The sequence below is a fragment of the Mercenaria mercenaria genome, chromosome 1 (assembly GCF_021730395.1).
Source record: "Mercenaria mercenaria strain notata chromosome 1, MADL_Memer_1, whole genome shotgun sequence".
Taxonomy (NCBI): Eukaryota; Metazoa; Mollusca; class Bivalvia; order Venerida; family Veneridae; genus Mercenaria; species Mercenaria mercenaria.
In genome coordinates, this window is record NC_069361.1 from 15,903,427 (window position 1) to 15,925,950 (window position 22,524).

General features: G+C 36.8%; 1 protein-coding gene across 1 annotated transcript in view; it reads left to right on the top strand.

Moving 5' to 3' along the window:
- LOC123545775 (uncharacterized) overlaps positions 1-17,491 on the top strand; it is a 53,626-nt gene extending 36,135 nt beyond the window's left edge. The window contains exons 8-10 of the mRNA XM_045332083.2: positions 5,232-5,385; positions 11,282-11,417; positions 17,101-17,491. Of these exons, the coding sequence (XP_045188018.2) occupies positions 5,232-5,385; positions 11,282-11,417; positions 17,101-17,165 (355 nt within the window). The 3' untranslated portion in view covers positions 17,166-17,491. The remainder of the gene's footprint in view (positions 1-5,231; positions 5,386-11,281; positions 11,418-17,100) is intronic.
- Positions 17,492-22,524: the final 5,033 nt, after the last annotated feature.

Below are 22,524 nucleotides of genomic sequence, written 5' to 3' on the forward strand. Positions count from 1 at the left end.
AAAAAGATATGAAAAGTTTATGATGAAAAATTATAGATACGGAAATGATAAACTGCAGCTATTATTTACAACTACAAATAAGCACAATGCAATGCGAAATAAACGTTATTCAAAAGCTAGCATGAATCTAATATCAAATGCCATACAACAAAACGGACACTGTTTAGATGTGCTAGAGACGGACACACAATAATTTCAAATTACAATAACATATTACATACATGGTACTAGACTTGCCACATAAATTTAACATTACAATGCAATGCAGTATCGGCGTTCTATAATTAATAACGAAATGTTTGACATATGTTTTTTGAAACACAGTACTTTACAATAATCATGTTACACAAATATCAGTACAAATCTTACAGCTTATAAAAACGAAACATTTTAGATTCCTCTTTCGAAATAATTTACAAAAGTCTGAAAAATTTGATAAATCATCCTGACATACCGAAACTAGCCAAAATCACATGCCGAAAAGTAAATATGTTACTCAATTCTGTAGAATGAACAAAATTTTACCAAATAAAAACCGTAATTCAAACATTATACAAAAATCTAACAAATAAACTTCTTACCTCGATCGAGCATAAATTTCTAGCAAGAAAAATCAGTTTGACGTAGATTCGTCTAATGTCAAAATGTGGTGTGCGCTAGGCATATCTAGACCAGTCTATTTGCAGGGTAATGTCCCGCTAAATTTCATGGGACTCACGGCTTATGCGTGAACTCTGACTATTTTCACTTTCACGGGAATCACGATATAGCCGGGAAATCTGACTACTTTGGCGCGGATTTGAATAGAACAATTTAAGGCCCGTTATAGTGGTTTTGGGGATAAAAACATGAATTACTGGAGTTTATAGAATATCAACTTTCTTATCACTGAACCGAATTTAATAAAATTTACATGAAAATTTAAGTTATGAAATACACAAAATCATTAGAGGTATTTTATGCGTGAAATCTGACATTTACCTCAATAATTCAAAAATTTACAAAAAGATTATGCAATACCTGCATTTAAACTACAGATACAATGAGGCCCGTATGTCAGTTTGTGACAATATGCGAAACTGAAACGGGTGAAACTGCTTCAAAGGCATCAGATAAGGATATTTCTACTTTTCTGAGTGCTTTTAAAAGACGCATAAGTGCTGGGGATAATAACACTGATAAGTATATTGACTCTGTAGTTGGATATAACGCTGATCAAGAACTGAAATTACGGATCATCAAGTTTTCAGGAGCAGGACCATCAAGTTCCAAAATCTCAAGACGGCCATTTAACTTGAAGGACTTGTTTCTTTTGTGAACAGAAGTCGTAAAAGAAAGATGTAAAACTAATTGATGTATCTATATTTGAGTTCTTGACTAATCTTGAAAATAGAGCTTGTGAAAAAGGTGACATAGAAACGAATTGCAACTTAGGTGATTACAACAAATTGATAGCCCGGCCGCGTCATACCAAAGACGTAAAAATGGTACTAGTAGCTTCCTTGCTTGGCGCTCAGCATTAAGAGGATAGTGCTAGGACTGGTCAGCCCGGTGTCAGTATAATGTGACTGGGTGGGGTATCATGCCACGTGATACTCCAGTGAGGCAGCACTATAAAGTTGGGCATTGTGCTCACTGCTACAAGTAGACACCGTCGTTTATATGACTGAAAAATTGTTGAAAAAGACGTTAAACCCAAACACACACACACACACAAATTGATAGCAAATAACGAAAAGTATCATAAATGGTGCTACTGTAAATACATTAAGCAAGATGTAAGAGAATGTGTTATGCCAAAGGGAGAGAACCTATAATATACAACTCTTGAAAATCTTATCAATAAATTCCTGCCTCAAATAAAATGCGGACACGCCTACTTAATGACAGACTTACTTCAGCAATACCAAGCAATATTCACGGAATCAATGACTGAGGACAGAGCAAAATCTTACTCTTCTCAACAGCTTAAACTGAAACTAAATGCTCAATACACAGACACGTTTCGTATAATTTTGTCCAACCATAAAGGTAACCCTGACTTGTTGATTGATAAATCACTGAAGCTGAAAGAAGTAATACATTCAGCAGCAAGATTTAATGAAGCACTGAAGTCTGCACAGATAGAGGCTGATTTAAGCGTTAGTAAAGATACAGATCAGACAGTAGATTTAATTCACGCAGCTTTTATACTCAGATCACTGAAAAGAATGCACCGGAATACTAATCCAGCCTCGAGATCCAATAGATATTTGTAAGGAACAGAAAGAAAAGAGTGTCCCTCCTTTGTGTCATGGGTAGTATCAGGTGAGCGTTCTTTATCACTTGAAAGGATTTTCCAGTGAAAAAACTTCTGATGCATTGCATGACCATTTGGGAAGGGTTAACTACTTGTCATATATCTTGAAATCAGCAGCTGAACTATTCTTAAACCTACGGTCATCACTAAATGCTGGTTGGACCCATGACGAAGAAGGGCATATGGTTCCCATTAAAATGATGCAGCAGCCTGTACCTGAAGTGCTACTTATCTTTACCAGATGTTCTTGTAAAACAGACTGTCTAACGAGGCGATGCAAATGTAAAAATATGACTTTCTGTGTACTGATGCTTGTGTATATGACACACAGTATAGCATGTGTTGTTCGGAAAGTCAAGAAGATGACTAATCTGAAAGTGTTTGTTAACAGTGTCTGGTATATTTATGTAAAAATAGAGACATTCGGATGATGATGATGATGATGATGCCTGATATCATTCCAATATAAAATAATTCAGCAACAGGATTTCATTATTGCTGAAAGTGTAACATAATTGTTCCTTGTAATATTCTTCAATAAATGTTGTAAAATTTGAAGCATGAGTTATTGCCCCTGTAAAAAAATCTTAACCACTTCCATATCTGGCATCCGCCTTAAATCAAAGCGCAATGATCTATATCATTCTAATATACCATTGGATTTTTTATACCTAATGGGTTGAACGAGAACCGATTATAAGGTTAGCCCTTAGACCATATATTACATTTTACGATCAAGTGTACTATCGTCACGTGATTTGCCTTGTGACAGGAATGGTTGTTATTCCTGCGCGAGGCTGACAACGAATTGGTGGCGATTCATAATACATCAGTCATAAAGGTCATTGGGTCTAAACCTGAATGGTTCCATAGCTCAAAAGACATGATTAGCTGAGCGGTCAGCCTCCCTGCATGTTGTCCCTAAAGAGAGCGATAAATCGAATAGGCTGAATAAACAACCGTTACAGCTAGCCTGCTAGAAGAATATAGTTTCCTTCAACCTACACAGGTCTTTGTACCAAAAGAACAAAAAACACAATATGCTTCATATATTGTATAATATGTAATGAGCACTTGGGTACGATCAGCTTACATTGTTTCTTCTTCCAATAATATCATATCCATTACATTTACATATAAGAAAATACTGACATGAATAATATAACAACATCAAATACCATTCATTTCATAAATATCAATTCAATGATTGAACATGCATAACGTTCACTTCTGATCTATATAAATATAAACATGTTTTAACAAAGTAACAAATAATTTCCCGTGATTTAGATTTAAAAAATAATCCGTTTGTAAGCATAGGTGCCCAAATCTGAATGACCATACAAATCAAAACAATCGGCACGATAACTTGCCTTACCAGGGTTACTAAGGCTACCAACAAAACAACCATCAAAACAAAATTTTGATTGGCCTGATACAACAAAAGATCTATACCTATTCAAGGAAAATATTTTCCACCTAATTCGCTTCGCTTAACTGACGGAAAATATATTTAGTATTTTATGAAGATTACCATTGTCATTGGATATAATACTATATGAAGAGTTTTGCAAGTCAATGCAGGATGTCAAAATTGTTTGTACTTTAACCAGTATGTATCACAGTGTAAAAACTATACAACTGTTGGAAAATGTATATGAGCCGTGCCATGAGAAAACCAACATAATGGGTTTGCGACCAGCATGGATCCAGACCGTCTGCGCATCCGCGCAGTCTGGTCAGGATCCTTGCTGTTCGCTTTTAAAGCCTATTGGAATTGGAGAAACTGTTAGCGAACAGCATGGATCCTGACCAGACTGCGCGGATGTGCAGGCTGGTCTGGATCCATGCTGGTCGCAAACCCACTATGTTGGTTTTCTCATGGCACGGCTCATATTATTTTCACAAAGAAGTATCTGTAAGTATTCAGGATTATATTTTATTTCTTAAGGATGTATAATCAAATCGTTTCTACAGTTAAAAATTTATTTATACTCTGAGAGCTTAAAGAACATTAGACAAAAAAGAGCAGAAAAAGCATAGATCACCGCACTCATTTTTATACGCCCGTCTCTGAAAGAACGGGGCGTATTACTAGTATCTGAACACATGTGGCGGGCGGCTGGCGGGCGGCGGGCGTCCAAAGCATGTCCGCTCTCTAAGTCGAACAGTTTTCATCCGATCTTCACCAAACTTGCTGACAATGTTTGTGTGCATAATATATCGTTCAAGTTCGATAACCACCCAAATCGCCCAAGGCACGCTTGGATTATGGCCTTTGAATTACTCGAAAAACTGCTAATTTAGCCTGAATTACTCGAAAAATTGCGAATTTAGCCTTGTCCGTTCTTTGTCGAACAGTTTTCATCCGATCTTCACCAAACTTGCTGACAATGTTTGTGGGCATAATATCTGGGCCAAGTTCGATAACCACCCAAATCACCGAAGTCACTCTTGGATTATGGCCCTTGAATTAGGCCAAGTTCGATGACGGGCGTATTTTGTGACAGTCTGGCGCTCTCGTTATTTTATAGGGCAATTACCCCACCCACTGTTTAAGCATGAAACTAATTAGTTCATATTTAAGTTTCTGTGTAGCCATTTATTTTCCAACCATTAGTCTTCCAGTCAGTTTGCAAAAAAAACGTTGGAAAAAGTAATGTAATCATTGTAAATTTTATCTGTACCGTACACTTTTGATTGTCTCTTATTCTGTATGGTTTAAGAGTTTTTGAGTTATGGTCTTTGTGCAAATTAGTTTTCTGTATTATGTGTGATATGTTACGTTTGATACAGAGCCTGTTAATTATTCGAACCGTTTATATAAGTACGTTCACAGTTTTCTCACCCTGTGTCAACTGTTATTTTACTTCGTTTGACACCAAGCCTGTTCAACAACTTTTCACAGCAGTTGGATATTTTATATTTGCAGGTGCAGTGCTACCAGTGAACTGATCACTCATTTTTCAGACGCCTTGGACGGTACAGTCACTGCGACACTTTCAACATTCAAGTTTTACAACTATGACAACGTTTTCTTGACATGTGTCTTGAAAGTTTGCCCATCTTCGTCAGTTAATTGTGATGTAAGTCTGTGCATAAACATCTTCTCCTCTGACACTACTGGTCAGATTAACACCAAATTTGGTCTGTAGCATTCTGGTTAGGTCCTCTATCGAATTTGTTCAAATGGGGACATTTGGCCCCTTTTAGGTTCCGCTAGAGTTAAAAATAGAAAAATCTTTAAACGACTTCTTCTCATGAACCGCTTGATGAATCTTCATCAAATTTGGTTTGTAGCATCATTATAAGGTCCTCTTTCACATTTGTTCAAATGGGGGCACTTGTCCCCTTTTAGGTGTCGCTAAAGCTAAAAATAGAAAAACCTTTAAACGACCTCTTCTCATGAACTGCTTGATGGATCTTCATCAAACTTTGTCTGTAGCATTATTATAAGGCCCTCTTTTAAATTTGTTCAAATGGGAGCATCTGGCCCCTTTTAGGGGCCGCTAGAGCTAATAGTAGAAAATCCTTTAAACGAATTCTTCTCATGAACCGCTTGATGGATCTTCATCAAATTTGGTCTATAGTATCATTATAAGGTCCTCTCCCAATTTTGTCAAATTTGGGCACTTGGTCCCTTTTAGGGGCCGCTAGAGCTAAAAATAGAAATACATTTAAACAACTTTTTAACATGAACCGCTGGATCGATCTTCATCAAACCTAGTCTTTAGCATCATTAGTTTAAACATATTTTATTGCCAATATATACATATATAAACAGATAACTACGATAACTGTGCATATAATAGGCAAAAGGGTCGACCCACAAGTTCTCGCAACATACATATTTAATTTACAACAATGACAGCTAATTAAGTACATGTGTCGTAAATGATAAGTTTACAATATTACAGCTACCAAAAAGGGAAGAAGAAAAAAGAGTTGAACTATGTATAAGGTACAAGTACATGTGTACTTATATTAACAAACACATTTGTGACTAGTGGCAATATTTAGATAGATGTAGGAGTAAAAATGATAGCAGTTAATTTGCAATAACATGTACTACATTTGGGAAAAAAGAACTTTAAAAAAAAGAGAAGCGAGTACATGTGTACTCATATAGACAAACATATTTCTTACTAGTCAGTTTACAGACAGATGTAAGTGTAAAAAAAGAAAGAAAAGATGCAATTAGATTGCATTAACATGTACTACATTTGGGAAAAAAGAACATAAAAAAGAAACAACTGGGGTCTTGTCAATAATAAACTTATATATATAAATAAATTTAATAATACTGCCTGCTAAATATGGTGAGTCTCAAAAGCGTTTGGTTGATTTTATATAATGTTGGACTGAACAGAATATTTTGCAGTTGTCTTCATATGACAATTCGGAATTACCAACTAAAAGAAGTTGGGTGTTTAAAGGATGAAATTGCCTTAGATCGTGGAAGAGTTTAATCCTTTCATTTGTATATTTCGTACAACTTAAAAGAAAATGTTTAACGTCTTCAATATCTTCTCCACAAGAACAGCTTGAGTCCTGAGACAGATGGTTGCAAAATAAATGAAAATTCAAATTACTGCACGCGTTTCTAAGCCTTGCATGAATTATAGAAAATTTTAGCATCATTATATGGTCTTCTAAGAAATTTGTTCAAATGGGGTCACTTGTCACCTTTTAGGGGCCGCTAGAACTAAAAATAGAAATGCGTTTAAACAGCTTGTTCTCATGAACTGCTTTAAGGATCTTCATCAAACTTGGTCCGTAAGCATTGTTTTATGGTGCTCTTCCAAGTTTGTTCAAATGGGTGCACTTGGCCCCTTTTTTGGGCCGCTAGAGCTAAAAATAGAAATAATTTTAAAAGTTTTTTTTTTAATTTATAATTTTTTATTTTTTTTTTAATTATTTTTTAAACTTAATACCTCCTCACAAGCAAGATCTAATTAGATCAAATTTGGCCTCAGGTGAGCGACTTAGGCCCACTTGGGCATCTAGTTGTTATCTAAATGTGTTGATAAAAATCGGTTTGCCGGTCAAATTAGGAATAAAAATGTATTCATGTATATATATTTGAAAAACGTTTGTAACTGTTTCAATATCTAGCGTTAATTAATACGATGGAAATCCAGATATAAGTATTACCATGACTATTCAAACTATGCCAATATCAGGAAAAGATTAATGGAACCCCATGAGCGTGTGACGTCATTAGGCCTATAGACCGCATTTTTAGCTCGACTTTTTGAGGAAAAAGTAGAGCTATTGCACTCGCCCAAGCATGGGCGTCGCCGTTGGTTGAAGTTTTTGATAAAGTTTACTATCAAAGTTATTGAACTGAGACTTGAAATATTTATTTACTATCAAAGTCTACACCTGGAGAAACATCCCCATAACTCTAATTTGAATTTTGACAGACTTATGTCCCTTTTTAACTTAGAATTTTTTGGTTAAAGTTTTTGATAAAGTCAAATCTCTTTTAATACGAAACTTGAAATAATTATTTACTATCAAAGTCTACACCAAGAAAAACAATCCCCATAACTCTGATTTGAATTTTGACAAGGGTTATGCCCCTTTTTAAATTAGATTTTTTTTTTGTTAAAGTTTTATATGACAGTAAATGTATTGTAAAGCTTTTACTGGCAAAGCTCTAATTCAGAGTCAAGCATTCAGAAAAGTCGAGCGTGCCGTCTTACGAACAGCTCTTGTACTCCCTGTAGGAATAGAAAAATTCGATAAAAATCATTGTGATGACATGATGAACCTTACACAATGATGTTATTAAGTACTATTGTTCGAAAAGAAATAGAGGCAGACAGAGTTAAGGAATTATAGACTGTCTAAAAAGTCATACAACATGGCCAATTATTATTATCAGGTCATTGACGTGATAACAAAAAGGAAAAAATATCAGGCAAATGTTTTTGGGCATTTTCTATAGTTGCACGATATTTAGTTCGTAAGCGTTGATATTTTATATGATTGAATTGTATTATTTGAATTATTGAGTACTCGTTAACCAGGTTTTCAACGAAAACCTGAGTTATTAGATTGGGGTAGATGTCGGTCGGGCGGGCGGGCGGCGGCGGCGGCGGCGGCGGCGGCGTCAAACTGGTGTTTCCGGTCAATAACTTTTGTTTCGGTAAAGATATTTCAATAAAACTTGGTATGTATGTAGCTTATATCAAGACAAAGGCTGGGATTGATTTTGGGGTTTCTGGGATCAAGGTCAAGGTCACTGTTACTTAAAATAGAAAAAGGGTTTCCGGTCAATAACTTTTGTTTCGGTAAAGATATTTGAATAAAACTTGGTATGTATGTAGCTTATATGAAGACAAAGGCTGGGATTGATTTTGGGGTTTCTGGGGTCAAGGTCACTGTTACTTAAAATAGAAAAAGGGTTTCCGGTCAATAACTTAACTTAGGAATGAGCTATCATGATGAAACTTGGTGTATAGAAAACTTATATAAAGTTGTAGCTTGGGATTGATTTTGGGGCTTCTGGGATCAAGGTCAAGGTCATTGTTACTAAAAATAGGGTTAGGGTTAGGTTAGGGTTAGGGTTAGCATATCTTCTACATGCATGGAGGGATTTTGATGAATGTTGGCACAATTGTTCACCATCATGAGACGGAGTGCCATGCGCAAGAACCAGGTCCCTAGGTCTAAGGTCAAGGTCACACTTAGAGGTCAAAGGATACAAGAATGAAAACTTTGTCCGGAGCATATCTTCTTCATGCATAGAGGGATTTTGATGTAACTTGGCACAATTATACACCATTATGAGACGAAGTGTCTTGCGCAGTTCCCTTCTTTAGAATTACTTCCCTTTGTTGTTACTATAAATAGCTTATATTGTAACTTTTTCATTACTAGACGTAGGGAAAAATCGAGACCACCTTTCTGTAGTACAACATGCATGTTACATCCAATTTTGAGGTGTATTTTGACCAATCTCTACCTGGTAAGGATTTCTGTGTGGACTAACAATTTTTTTTTTTTTTTAAGATTAACTTCCCTTAATTGTTACTATAAATAACTTATATTGTAACTTTTTTATAATTGACCGTAGGGAAAAACCAAGACCACTTTTCTGTGGTACAACATAGTTGTTACTTTCTAATTTTAGGTGTATCTTAAGGTATCTCTACCTGGTAAGGAGTTTTTTTGTGGACTTAGAAAAACAAAAGAATTACAATGATTACTAAACAACCACAAAATTAAATTACATCTGCAAATACAGGTGCTAGAGTAAAGAAATTTGCTTTGACGGGCGTATATTGTGACATTCTGGCACTCTTTTTATTCTTATGAAAAGTGTTGAAAACCTGGTTTCGTGGCATTGCCGCGTTTCTTGTTAATATTGCGTTTGGGTATATAATAAACACCTCTTTAAACACAATGACGTTCTTTACGTGGTTGCTAGCACTCCTACACCTTTACAGACACTTGGGCTACGTCCTCGTAAAGCGTATTAATATCCACTTTGTCATTGCCGTTTAATAATACTGCGGGATAATGAAAACGAATCCAAAACTAGTGTAAATATATAGAAAAAAAACCAAAAAAACTTTATATTACAATAGTGCAATTTCTTAAAACTGTTGCTTTACATATCAGTAAACCCTCGACACCTTTGATGTAATATATGCCTCGGGAACGGGTGGTCAACGGTTCGAGCCACACTGGGATGGGTTCGAATGCGGTCAGCGGCTATTTATAAATTGGTTATTGAGAGTCTACCTTTTTTTCGCCTGACATAAAAGAAAGGGATCTGGAAGGTAGATTTGCACAAGGGGTCAAAAAGGGCAGCAGTATAATCTAAATCATATACAAACACCTTTTGTTATTTGATAGAATTATTATTGAGAAGGAACACTTAGGGCCGGTAAGTCACACTTGACTGAGCGACTGACCTCGAAAGCTGTTGTAATTACAAGCTGGCCAATCACACTCCGTGACCTTAGAAATACCCTCTGGCGTTAAACTTATCATTTTCTAATTGAGGCGACTCTCTGACTGAACGCGCTCCGCGGATAACATAGGATGATTGATTAATTCTTTTATTTCCTCCATTTTTGAAGCGCATAACATATGTACAACAGATAGACATATATCAGCAAATTTACATGAAAACAACAAAATAAATATCATCGTTACCTTCGATTGCATGGTCAATATGTGAAAACAAACCCCATTGCGACCCTCTAATTATGCGCAACAAATTCACGCAACATGTGGAAATGGATTGACCGGGTCAAATGTGTATAGCCAGTGTATTCTTATTGCCGCATTTACTCCACTGAAAGTGGTAACGTATTTACTTTGTTGTTGGATTTAACAATTTATGTTAGCGTAAATACTTACTTGACATTTTAGGTAGTATTAAACAACATACATAGTTCTTTTTCAAAATTTTAGTTTTTTTGTATTTTGGTACAGAAATGAAAGCACTCTTGTTGCAAAATGTAACGCCTCCAGGGGCGTTTAAAAAATAAGTAAAATTTCTTGTCGACGAAAGTCCCCACCTGAAATGGATGGAACAACTTATTTCCAGCCGAGCTCACGGCAAGTGTCATTTAACTTCCAAGCATCCAGTCTAGACCGAAACTGTTGGAAACAGTACCAAATTAAAGTAAATCACACAGCACTGAACACTACTCGAGATATCAGCTGCAACCGGGAATCGATCCGGGTCCAGTAATCGAACACGGATCGCTGGCGTTGTAGTCCAAACTGCTAACCACTGCGCCACTGACTCCCTGATTAAACGGGAGGATACGGAATGTCAATAAGGTAGAATGGTCTTGTCCTTGTGTCCGATCCTGGGGTTCCGCACACTGATGACCAATATTTTAAACAGACATTGCAACCAAAATTTTACAAGGTGATCATAATATATTTACATAGATGTGCCCTAGAGGGAACTTTTGCTATGCTTTAACTTGTACCATTCTTACATTGTTGCAGACGACATGCAGCAGAGCAAAAAGGGGCGCTAGACATGTTGGAACAACCCATGAAAATGACGCAGAAGAGACACGTATGACCACTGTGCACAATGTGCTAAAGGTTATTGACCTATACTCAAAAGCACGTATTCCAGGTATGTTACTTTTGTCTGTTCAATATTGTTACTCTAATGGTATAGGCTTTGACATTTTCATTCATATATCTGTGCTGTCACCTTCTCATTGTTCCTTCTCTTCAGAAGGCTTTCATTCTGTAAGTCACACTTGACTGAGCAACTGACCTCGAAAGCTGTTGTCATTACAAGCTGGCCAATCAAATTCCGTGACCTTAGAAATGACGTTAAAATTATTCTTTCCTAATTGAGGCGACTCTCTGACTGAACGCGCTCCGCGGTTTACATATTACTAAACCCGAGGATGGTTGATTGATTCTTTTATTTCCTACATTCTTGAAGAACATAACATATGTATAGACAGATAGACATATATCAGCAAAATACATGTAAACAACTAGATATTATCGTTACCTTCGAATGCATGGTTAATATGTGTAAACAAACCCTTTTGCGACCCTTATGCGCAACAACTTTACGCATCGAATCGTTCACTGCATGTGGAAAAGGATTGACCGGGTCAATGTCTTATTGCCGTATTTACTCACCTGAAAGTGGTAACGGGTTTACTTTGTTATTGGATTTAACAGTTTGTTAAACAACTAGCTTGACCTTTTTTGGCAGTATAAAACATCATAGTTCAAAATTTTAGTGGGGTTTTTTGGTACAAAATGTAACGCCCCCAGGGGCGCTATTTAACATAGGTAGTCGACGAAAGTCTCCACCTGAAATGGATGGAACCACAGGTGGCAGTAACGTACCTAGGATACAGTATGGGTCCATGAGCCCTGTACACTTACATTTATTACAGTTATAATGTTTTATGAGAAAAAAATGACAAAAAGCCATTTTGAAAAAAAATTGCACCTGTGACAATGAGCCATTAGAAAGGTAAGTAAGAACAGTTTGACATGTGCATTGCTTCCAGGTCAGTTTTTTTTTTCAAAACAATATTTCCTTATCATTGATCGACCGTCTTTTGGGCAAAAGAATAATCTTTCAGAAAAACCTTACTTCAAAGCCCAGTTCCAAACCGTTTACGAATCAAGAGCGAGCAACGGCATACGAAACGGTAGTGTTTTCTCTATTTGAATAAATTCCACACATTTTTCGCACCGAAGTCTCCCCCCTAAACACATCAAGATCTCCGTGTCAGTTAAAAATAGCGTTACACGTGGTCAGAATATGCTAAATTTAAACTAACAAGACTAAAAATAAGGTTCACTCCTACTTAGTTACTTACCAGTTGTTATTAATCCCCCGCCACAAGTGGTGGGGGGTTATAGGAATGGTCTCCGTCCGTCCTTCCGTCCGTCTGTCCGTAACACTTTCGTGTCCGCTCTATATCTCCTAAACCCCTTGAAGGATTTTCATGAAACTTGGGTCAAATGATCACCTCATCAAGACGATGTGCAGAACCCATGAGTCAGCCTTGTCGGTTCAAGGTCAAGGTCACAACTCAAGGTCAAAGGTTTGAGCCTGCCATTTTGTGTCCGCTTTATATCTCCTGAACCCCTTGATGGAATTTTATAAAACTTAGGTCAAATGATTACCTCATCAAGACGATGTGCAGAACCCATGAGTCAGCCATGCCGGCTCAAGGTCAAGGTCACAACTTAGGGTTAAAGGTTTTGAGCCTTCCATTTTGTGTCCGCTCTATATCTCCTAAACCCCTTGAAGGATTTTCATGAAACTTGGGTCAAATGATCACCTCATCAAGACGATGTGCAGAACCTATGAGTCAGCCTTGTCGGCTCAATGTCAAGGTCACAACTCAAGGTCAAAGGTTTGAGCCTTCCATTTTGTGTCCGCTCTGTATCTCCTAAACCCCTTGAAGAAATTTTATAAAACTTGATGATCACCTCATCAAGACGATGTGCTGAACCCATGAGTCAGTCATGCCGGTGTAATGAAGTATTTCGACCCCCATAGAATAACGACCCCCCGGTCATTATTCTATAGAAAATGTGACTCTTTTCCTGTAAAATATTGACTCCCCTTATAGAAAACTGACTCCCTTTGAAAACTCTATAGAATAACGACCCCCCGGTCATTATTCTATAGAAAAACTGACCCCTCCAAGTAAAATACTGACTCCCTAAAGATGACTCCCTTCGAATCTCATAGAATAACGACCCCGGTTATTATTCTATAGAAAAAGTGACTCCTTCCATGTAAAATACTCACTGCCGAAATTACTACATTCGAACTCTCATACAATATCGATTCCCGGACATTATTCTATTTAAAAAAGTTACTCTTTCCGGGTAAAACACCGGGTCCTAAAAAGACTTTCGACGATAATATCTATTAAAAAGTGATCCCCACCAAACCTAACGGACAATTTTACTAGATCTACAACTCTAATACCCTCCATTGCCAATAGTTAACATTTTGATTGTACTACTACTACTGGTGCCGCTACTTCTATTGCTATTACTACAAGTACTTCTTCTTCTTCTACTACTACTACTACTACTACAACTGCTACTACTAATACTACTATACCTGCTTCCACTAATATGTCTTGTACATCTACCTCTTCTTCTCCTGCTGCTGTTGTTGCTGTCACTTATTCTTCTGCTGCTGCTGCTGCTGCTGCTTGCCACTACTACTACTTTCTATTGTTGCCGCTACCGTACTTTACTGCCACTGCTAAGTATTGCAACTTCTATTAATACTAAGTTCTATGCTAGCAGTTTCTTGTGCAGTTTTCTTCTGAAGAATTACTTCATACCGAAGTTTGCAGGGATTATTGACACTGGTGTGTTTTGTGAACGTATTGTGAATTGTTATTTTCCTGAAAAAAATGTATACACCAAGATACAGCGTCTAGAAATAGAATCCTTTTTCCCGTTGCGGAATGCTCTGATTTCTGTGTCAAGTGATGGTATCTGGGGCTAATGGTCAAACGGAAGGACGGACGGACGGACGGACGGACAAGGGCAAATCTATATGCCCCCCTCCCCGAGTGGGGGCATAAAATGCACCAATTAGGCCTTAGATACACGAGTTATCACTAAATTTGACCAAATGGCCGGGGGTCGTTTTTTGTATGGGAGTCAATATTCTTCGTGAGATTCAGTTTACTTCACTTGTGGGAGTCATAGTACTATGATCTGGAGGTCATAATACTATGACCGGGGGGTCACTTTTTCTATAGAATAATGACCGGGGGGTCATTATTCTACGGGGGTCGAAATACTTCATTACACCGGCTCAAGGCCAAGGTCACAACTTAGGGTCAAAGGTTTGAGCCTTCCATTTTGTGTCCGCTTTATATCTCCTAAACCCCTTGAAGGATTTTCATCAAACTTTGGTCAAACGATCACCTCATCAAGGCGATGTGCAGAACCTATGAGTCGGCTCAAGGTCAAGGTCACAACTGAAGGTCAAATGTTTGAGCCTTCCATTTCATGTCCGCTCTATATCTCCTAAACCCCTTGATGGAATTTTATAAAACGTGGGTCAAATGATTACCTCATCAAAACGATGTGCAGAAATTATGAGTCAACCATGCCAGCTCAAGGTCAAGGTCACAACTAAGGGTCGAAGGTTTGAGCCTTCCATTTTGTGTCCACTCTGTATCTCCTAAACTCCTTGAAGGATTTTCATCAAACTTGGGTCAAATGATCACCTCATCAAGAACTCATGAGTCAGCCATGTAACCTCAAGGTCAAGATCACAACTGAAGGTCAAAAGTTTCAGCTCTGTATCTCCTAAACCCCATGAAGGATTTTCATGAAACTTGGGTCAAATGATCACCTCATCAAGACGTTGTGCAGAATTCATGAGTCAGCCATGTCAGTTCAAGGTCAAGGTCACAGTTAAAATCAAAGGTTTACCCTTTCACTATCCATAGCAGTTGCAGGAGATTTAGCTGTCTTTCAGACTGCCTTGTTTAATTTGAATTTGGTAAATAATCATCGTGAGCCATCGCTGCTTGTTTATATTCGGGTACTTCTACGTTTGAAATACGTAAACTGTCCCCGCCAATGAAAACGTTCTTTACAAGTACCGTCTTGTCATCGGTAATCATGGCAGGCGAAGGCAATTTGTGAAAGCGAAAAAGTTAAATAGCGAATCTGTAAGTAACAAAGTAGGATTGAACCTGATTTTTGGTCTTGTTAGTCTGCATTTAGTCAGTTCTGAACGGTTTAACGTTATTTTAAACTGGCACGGTGTGTTTGGTGTGTTTTAGGGGGAAGACTTTGGTACTAAAAATGTGTGGGGTTTATTCGGATAGAGAAAACACTGTCGTTTTTACGCCATTGCTCGCTCGCTGTGCGTAAACGGTTTGCAACTAGACTTTGAAGTAAGATTTTTCTGAAAGAGTATTCACTTGCCCAAAAGACGACCATTTGTAAAGAAGTATTTTTTGAAAAAATAAAATACGGACCTGAAAGCAATGCACATGTCAAACTGTTCTTACTTCCCTTTCTAATGGCTCATTGTCACAGGTGCAATTTTTTTTCAAAATGACTTTTTGGTATTTCTTCCCTTAGAAAAAATAATAATTGTAATATATTTAAGTGTATATGGCTTATGGACCCATACTGTATCCTAGGTACGCTACTGCCACCTGTGGATGGAACAACTTATTTCCAGCCGAGCCCACATCAGGTGTCATATTTACCTCCCCAGCAACAGTCTGTAAAGTAAATCACCCAGCACTGAACACTAGTCGGAATAACAGCCGCAACCGGGAATCGATCCGGGTCCGGGAATCAAAGCCGGATCGCTGTCGTTGTAGTCCAAACTGCTAACGACTGCGCATCTGACTCCCTGATTAAAAACAGGGAGATACGGAATGTCAGTAATGTAGAATGGTCTTGTCCTTGTGTCCGATCCTGGGGTTCCCCACACTGATGACCAATATTTAAAACAGACATTGCAACCAAAATTTTACAAGATGATCATCATATATTTATATAGATGTGCTCTAGAAGGAACTTCTGCTATGCTTTAACTTTTTGCATGTATATCTTATTTCAATGAACGATTGCATCCTAGCACAAAACCATTACCGACAAACGCCCAAAAGAGTCAGATTTTATTATGTATTCTTATTTACCTTACTGAAAATAGTCATTACAGCAGCCGTTGACGGATGCTAATGGCGCAATGTGCCTAACGCACCATAATTATAATGGCCCTGGGTAACCGGAACATTGGCCCGTTCTGACGTTAACGTCATTTAGCAACGTAATTATGGTAGTTTTCAGATCGATTCGCAAGTAATGATGTCATCGACAAATGATACTTATAAGTTTGTGAAAGTATGTAAAATAAAAATACCAATATAAATATGAAAAGAAAGTAAAAACTATATAATAAAAATGTCAATAAGTAGGCTGGTCATTTTAACTTTTACTGTTGAACTGGTTCCAACATGTACTTTTTTGGTGTAGAATAAGTAGTATGTCTGGAAATGAAACACAAAAACGTCCAAATCATGGCACATTTCTGAGATATTGCATCATGAAATCAGAAGTAACGTCTAATATGTATTGTGATCATTACTGTGGATCATATGCTGTACTGTTCTACTGCATAAATGTTTGCTTTGCTTTGAATATCAGAAATATCTGCACACCGCCTCGTCGCCATCTCTAGTAATTGATCTACTTATAGATAAGTCTAGTCGTTTGTTTGAGCATTGCACCAGATGAAATTAATTACATACTGTTTTATGTATTTTCAGTTTCTCGAGTCAGTACGAGCCTGGTATTGGCCTTGACATTCATACACATTGACTGTTATTTTTAATGACGCAGTGAGGGTTTGTCTTATGTTGATGACGCAGGGAAGGTTTTTTCCGATGAATCGCAGGAACGACAGTCTAACACATGAACAAAATAATGTTAATTTTATTTTTTGTTTTTATTTGTTTTTGTTTTATTTGTTTTTATTTTCATTTTAAAATGCATAGTTGGGTTTTAAATAAAGGAAGAATAAGTACAGAAAGACTAAGTCTAACACACGGACAAAAAAAAATTTGTTTGTTTGTTTTGTTTTTGTTTTGTTTTTTGTTTTTATTGGGTTTTTTTTCATGCTAAATGCGTTGTTTGGTTCTGAATAAAGGAAGAAAGGTACATGCTTAGTTTCTGTTCATTGCTTAGAACTATGTTTTCTATGTTTTATTCAAAAAATAGTACTTCCCAAGCAGTGATTTGTTGTTGAATAAAAGGTATTGTTTGGACTACAGATGCATAGCCAGAGTAATATATTAATACGCATCATGATTTTATTCAAGAGCTTGGATAATCGTGACTTTTTATTGAATCCTAAACGGCGATGTACGAAGGTGTGATGACGAAAACGCGATGATGAAACAACGATGATACGATGATGAAAACGTGATGGCACGATGATGAAATCGCGATGATGTGATGGTACGATGGTAAAATGTCGATGTAATATCGCGTTTTCATCATCGTACCATCGCGTTTTCACCATCGTATCATTTTACACATTGTGGCCCCGTTAATTGTCGCACCACCGTTAAATGTCGCAACCACCGTTAAATGTCGCAAGGTTGACGTGAAATGTCGCAACCACCGCAAAATGTCGCAAAATCATCTGCCGCTATATGTCGCACCTTTAACGCTAAATGTCGCAAGAATTTGCCCACCGTTATATTTCGCAACACCAACGCTTAATGTCGCACAGCAAAAAAACAAAAAACAAATAACTAAGGTAAGTTCAGGAGTCATTACAACTTAAATATTACTTTCAGTAATTTTGAACTTGATATAAGATTAGGTGTGTGCGTGCATGCCAGAGTATGCATTGTGTGGACTATGGGAAGGGCTTAGGAATTACATACTGTTCTGAACTGCATGTTTGTTTTTCAGTGTTGCCGCGCCATACCTACGTAATTAATTTGATATTTAAAAGTTTGAGCCTCGGCGCGGTACTTGCCGCGGTACTTTAATTATTTTATATCTTAACTACAAAACCTAACGGAGATTTGCTTATGGCCCTGGCTTGCTTATACTTTTGTTATATGTCTGAGCTGTGAAACTCTAGTGATCGATCTAGAATCATCATGACTTTTTGTTTTAAGAAAACATATCTGTCACATTATCTTGAGCGCACGACATCTTATCTCGATCAGACGATATCTATTATCGAGCACTCGACATCTTATCGCGAATGCACGATATCTTATTTCTATTTTGAAAAGCAAAAAAAAAAAAAACAATTCGAAAGCAAGTGCAAAATTATTCAGATTTCATTGTCACGGTTAATATGTGGAAAATGTAACACAAGCAATTGTAAAGTATACACATATGATCTCAAACTGTTTTATATTCTAGATATACATTTAGCAATGAATAGAATAAAAAGTAACATGAACAGTGACTGAATACCCTCACTCAGTAAACCATATATTCCCATTCAAATATCGGTATTTGGTAAAAAGAATTCTAGATATGCTACAAAATTCTATTGTCATCCGCCATATCGTGTGTCGAGCGTCGTGTCGCATTGTTGTGCTTCGTGTTGTGTGTTGACCGACGCACGACATGCGATACATAACGAAACGAGGCCCGATACGACGCTCGACAAAGATACGACGGGCGACACGACGCGCGACTTTACTATCGCATAAGCTAAACAGGACTTCGTTGGATTCTGTAGTTTAGACCTGAAATAATTTAAGTACCGTGGCGAGAATCGCATCGAGGCTCAAAACCTTTAAATATCAAACCAATTACATATGTATGGCGCGGCAACATTGAAAAACAAACATGCAGTTCAATGAACAAGAATTTTTTCTATTGTAAAGAATTACTTTTTTTTGGAGTGGATGACCGCAGAAGTGGGGGTCACCCGAATCAGTCGTCTGCCATGAACTGGAAATCGATCGGATGCCTGTTTTAACATCAGAGAAGCAAGAAAACACAAGCTATCATGGCGACATAGTATAGGACTATTCCTGCAGCTTATGGAATGTATTTGATCGAACTTTGTGCAAACCGTTAATAAGAATGTCAGATGGCTCATGAAAATAACAGAAAAGGGAAAAATATTAAATGTGTTAAAAAGTGAAAGGAGTTGCTCCACACAAAAGACAACTCCAGGATTCGAACCGATAGCGATTAGGCCATGTAATTTAAACTCAGCCACATTAACCACATGGCCAGGTGGCTCGCTTTGTTTTTTTTTTAAATATAATAATGATAGATTATAATTGATAAACCCACTGTATCCAATGTTGAGAAATGTTTTTATTTGTACTTGCCTACTCGTAACGCTGAAGAACATGCATTATGAATATTCGTTTATTTTTCGAAAGTACACGTATGTTTAGGTAAAGATAAAAATATACAAAATGTACATAGATTTCTGCATACGTAAAACCATTTTACAATGTTAAAGAAACACATATAAATCTCATATTCTCATATACCTGTTTGACGCCACTCGTAATGATATTGCAGACCCACTTTTACCGGATCAGGTGGTCCCAACGTGTTTCGTGAGTGGAAAATTTTACGAAGAACGAAAGGATAAATGTGGATGAAAACAAACATTTCAGACTCTGTAAGTATGATTGAAATGGATTTATATATTTTCACCCGTTTGCTCTCATCTTTTCAAAGCACACTTCTTCAGGAGAGGCTCGTACGTAGGGACACATTAAAACATGCTCACGTACATTTTATTAACCAGTGTGGACGAAGCGGTCCTGTGGTAACACTGACTACGAAACCAGGGGTCGTGAGTTCAAGGTCCCGCCCCTCCAAACTAGAATTATTAGCATTTGGATAAGAATCTTTACAACTACCTGTCTAAAAAAACAAGGGAAGCTTCTGGAATTGGAGAGTCCTCTGTATCTTGCACTATTCTCCCACTAAAAGTAAGTACTGTCTTCAGAAGATGTTGCCAATATTGGATACCGTGGGCGACAATAAAAAAGCTTAGACATACGTTTTATTGATTGTCTCTGCTCTTATCAGATTTTTTTTTAAGTAACTGCTGGTATTCGATTGTATGTGGGCAATGGAGGTCATGAATATGTACTTCTATAAAATTGTTCGTTTCATTGATCAACCAGCAAGCATCTGTTAATGTCTGAAAACTGGCTCCATATGATTATGATTACAGAGAACCATGTACATTGAAGAGGTCGATGTTATAATGTCGTATTACAAATGTAGTAACAAAGACAAGCTTATATATCAAATATGACATATTATAATGTCGTACTGCAAATGCAGTAGCAAAGATATAAGTATATGTGTAAGATATGGTATAATGTCGTAGTAAAATGTAGTAACAAACACAAGCTTATATATAAAAGATGGTATCATGCCGTATTACTAATGAAGTAACAAAGACAAACTTGTATATCAAATATGACATAATGTCGTACTGCAAATGCAGTAGCAAAGATAAGTATATGTGTAAGATATGGTATAATGTCGTATTACAAATGTAGTAACAAACACAAGCTTATATATAAAAGATGGTATCATGCCGTATTACTAATGAAGTAACAAAGACAAACTTGTATATCAAATATGACATAATGTCGTACTGCAAATGCAGTAGCAAAGATAAGTATATGTGTAAGATATGGTATAGTGTCGTATTACAACAGAAGTAACAAAGACAAGCTTATATATGAGATATGGTATAATGTTGTATTCCAAATATAGTAATAAAAGACAAGCTTATATAAAGATATAGTATAATGTCGTAAAAAAGACAAGATTATACAAAATATGGCACAATGTCTAATAATAATTGTATTGAGAAAACAAAACAAGCTTATAGATCTATATTAAATATGATATGATGTCATTAAATGTAGGCCTACATGTAGTAACAAAGACAAGTTTATATATGAAATGTAATATAATGTCATATTACAATTGAAGCTTGCATTCTTTTAGAAGAAGCGCATTTTGTTAACCTGGCTTCATAATGCGATGTATCAGAGATATGTATTTTACCATGAAGCTCATTATAAAACTTATAAAAATATATCTTTTATGAACATATTCCCGTATTATATTGCTCCGTACATGAAATTGTATAAACAGATGTGTAGTACATCTTTATCCAGTATTCTAAATTACAGTTAATTTCAAAATCATATTACGTGAAAAACATCAAAACAAATCATTTAAACGAGAAGATATTTTGTAAAACTTATAATTGTATGAAAATGCAAAAATCGATTTCAGTTACAAGCTTCAAGTAGAACTACAGCTAGATAATGGGAGAATACTCTTACTTTCGGACGCACCATTTGATGTTTGACTGCCTACCTTTACATACATTTTCACGAAATGACCAAATCTGTTCTTCAGCCTGAGAGAAAGTTATTAAATTCTCCAGAGCGACGACACGCATTAAAATGATGTCACGCACATAATATGAGATTTGTTATATATACTAATTTATTTTAGGCGTTTGTGAAGCAAGTTTTACATCTTATATTATTCACTCTCGGCACCTCATTCCTGATGAAATCCATCGCCACGAGGTAATGAGAGAAGAGTCCAGTTTCCCTTTTAATGCTGAAAGCCAATCAAGGGAGTTACTGTTACCATTTTTCATGTATTTGTTATGACGCGGCGGGGAATCGAGCCGACGTCCTCACGCACTCGAAGCGGACACTCTACCAGTAGGCTATCGACTTGGTTCTCAGAATATGAGATTTGCAGTTCATTCTAACACAACCAGCAAATAACCTACATACATGTAGAGCAAAATCTATCTCGGGTTATTCTGCAATAATCCACTCGCGTGCAATGACGTCATCCGATCCAGGCGCGTAGCACGGTCGTAAAAAGTAGTTACCATTTTTTCTAACACTTTTGATACTAGTTTGTCCTGTTAGAATCGAAATAATAAGTTCCCAAGTGTGATTTATTGTAGAATAACCAGAGTTTTTCGTTCTTATGCGAAACAATATATCACTCAGGCCTACGGCCTTCGTGATATATTCTTACGCACAAGAACTCAAAACTCGAGTTATTCTACGATAAACCACGTTTGGGAATTTATTATTTCTTAAATATAAAGATATTAGCAACCTTTCAAGTCCTGTCTAATGATGATATTATATTCATTGAAACATACATACATACGTATGCCTTTGATATTT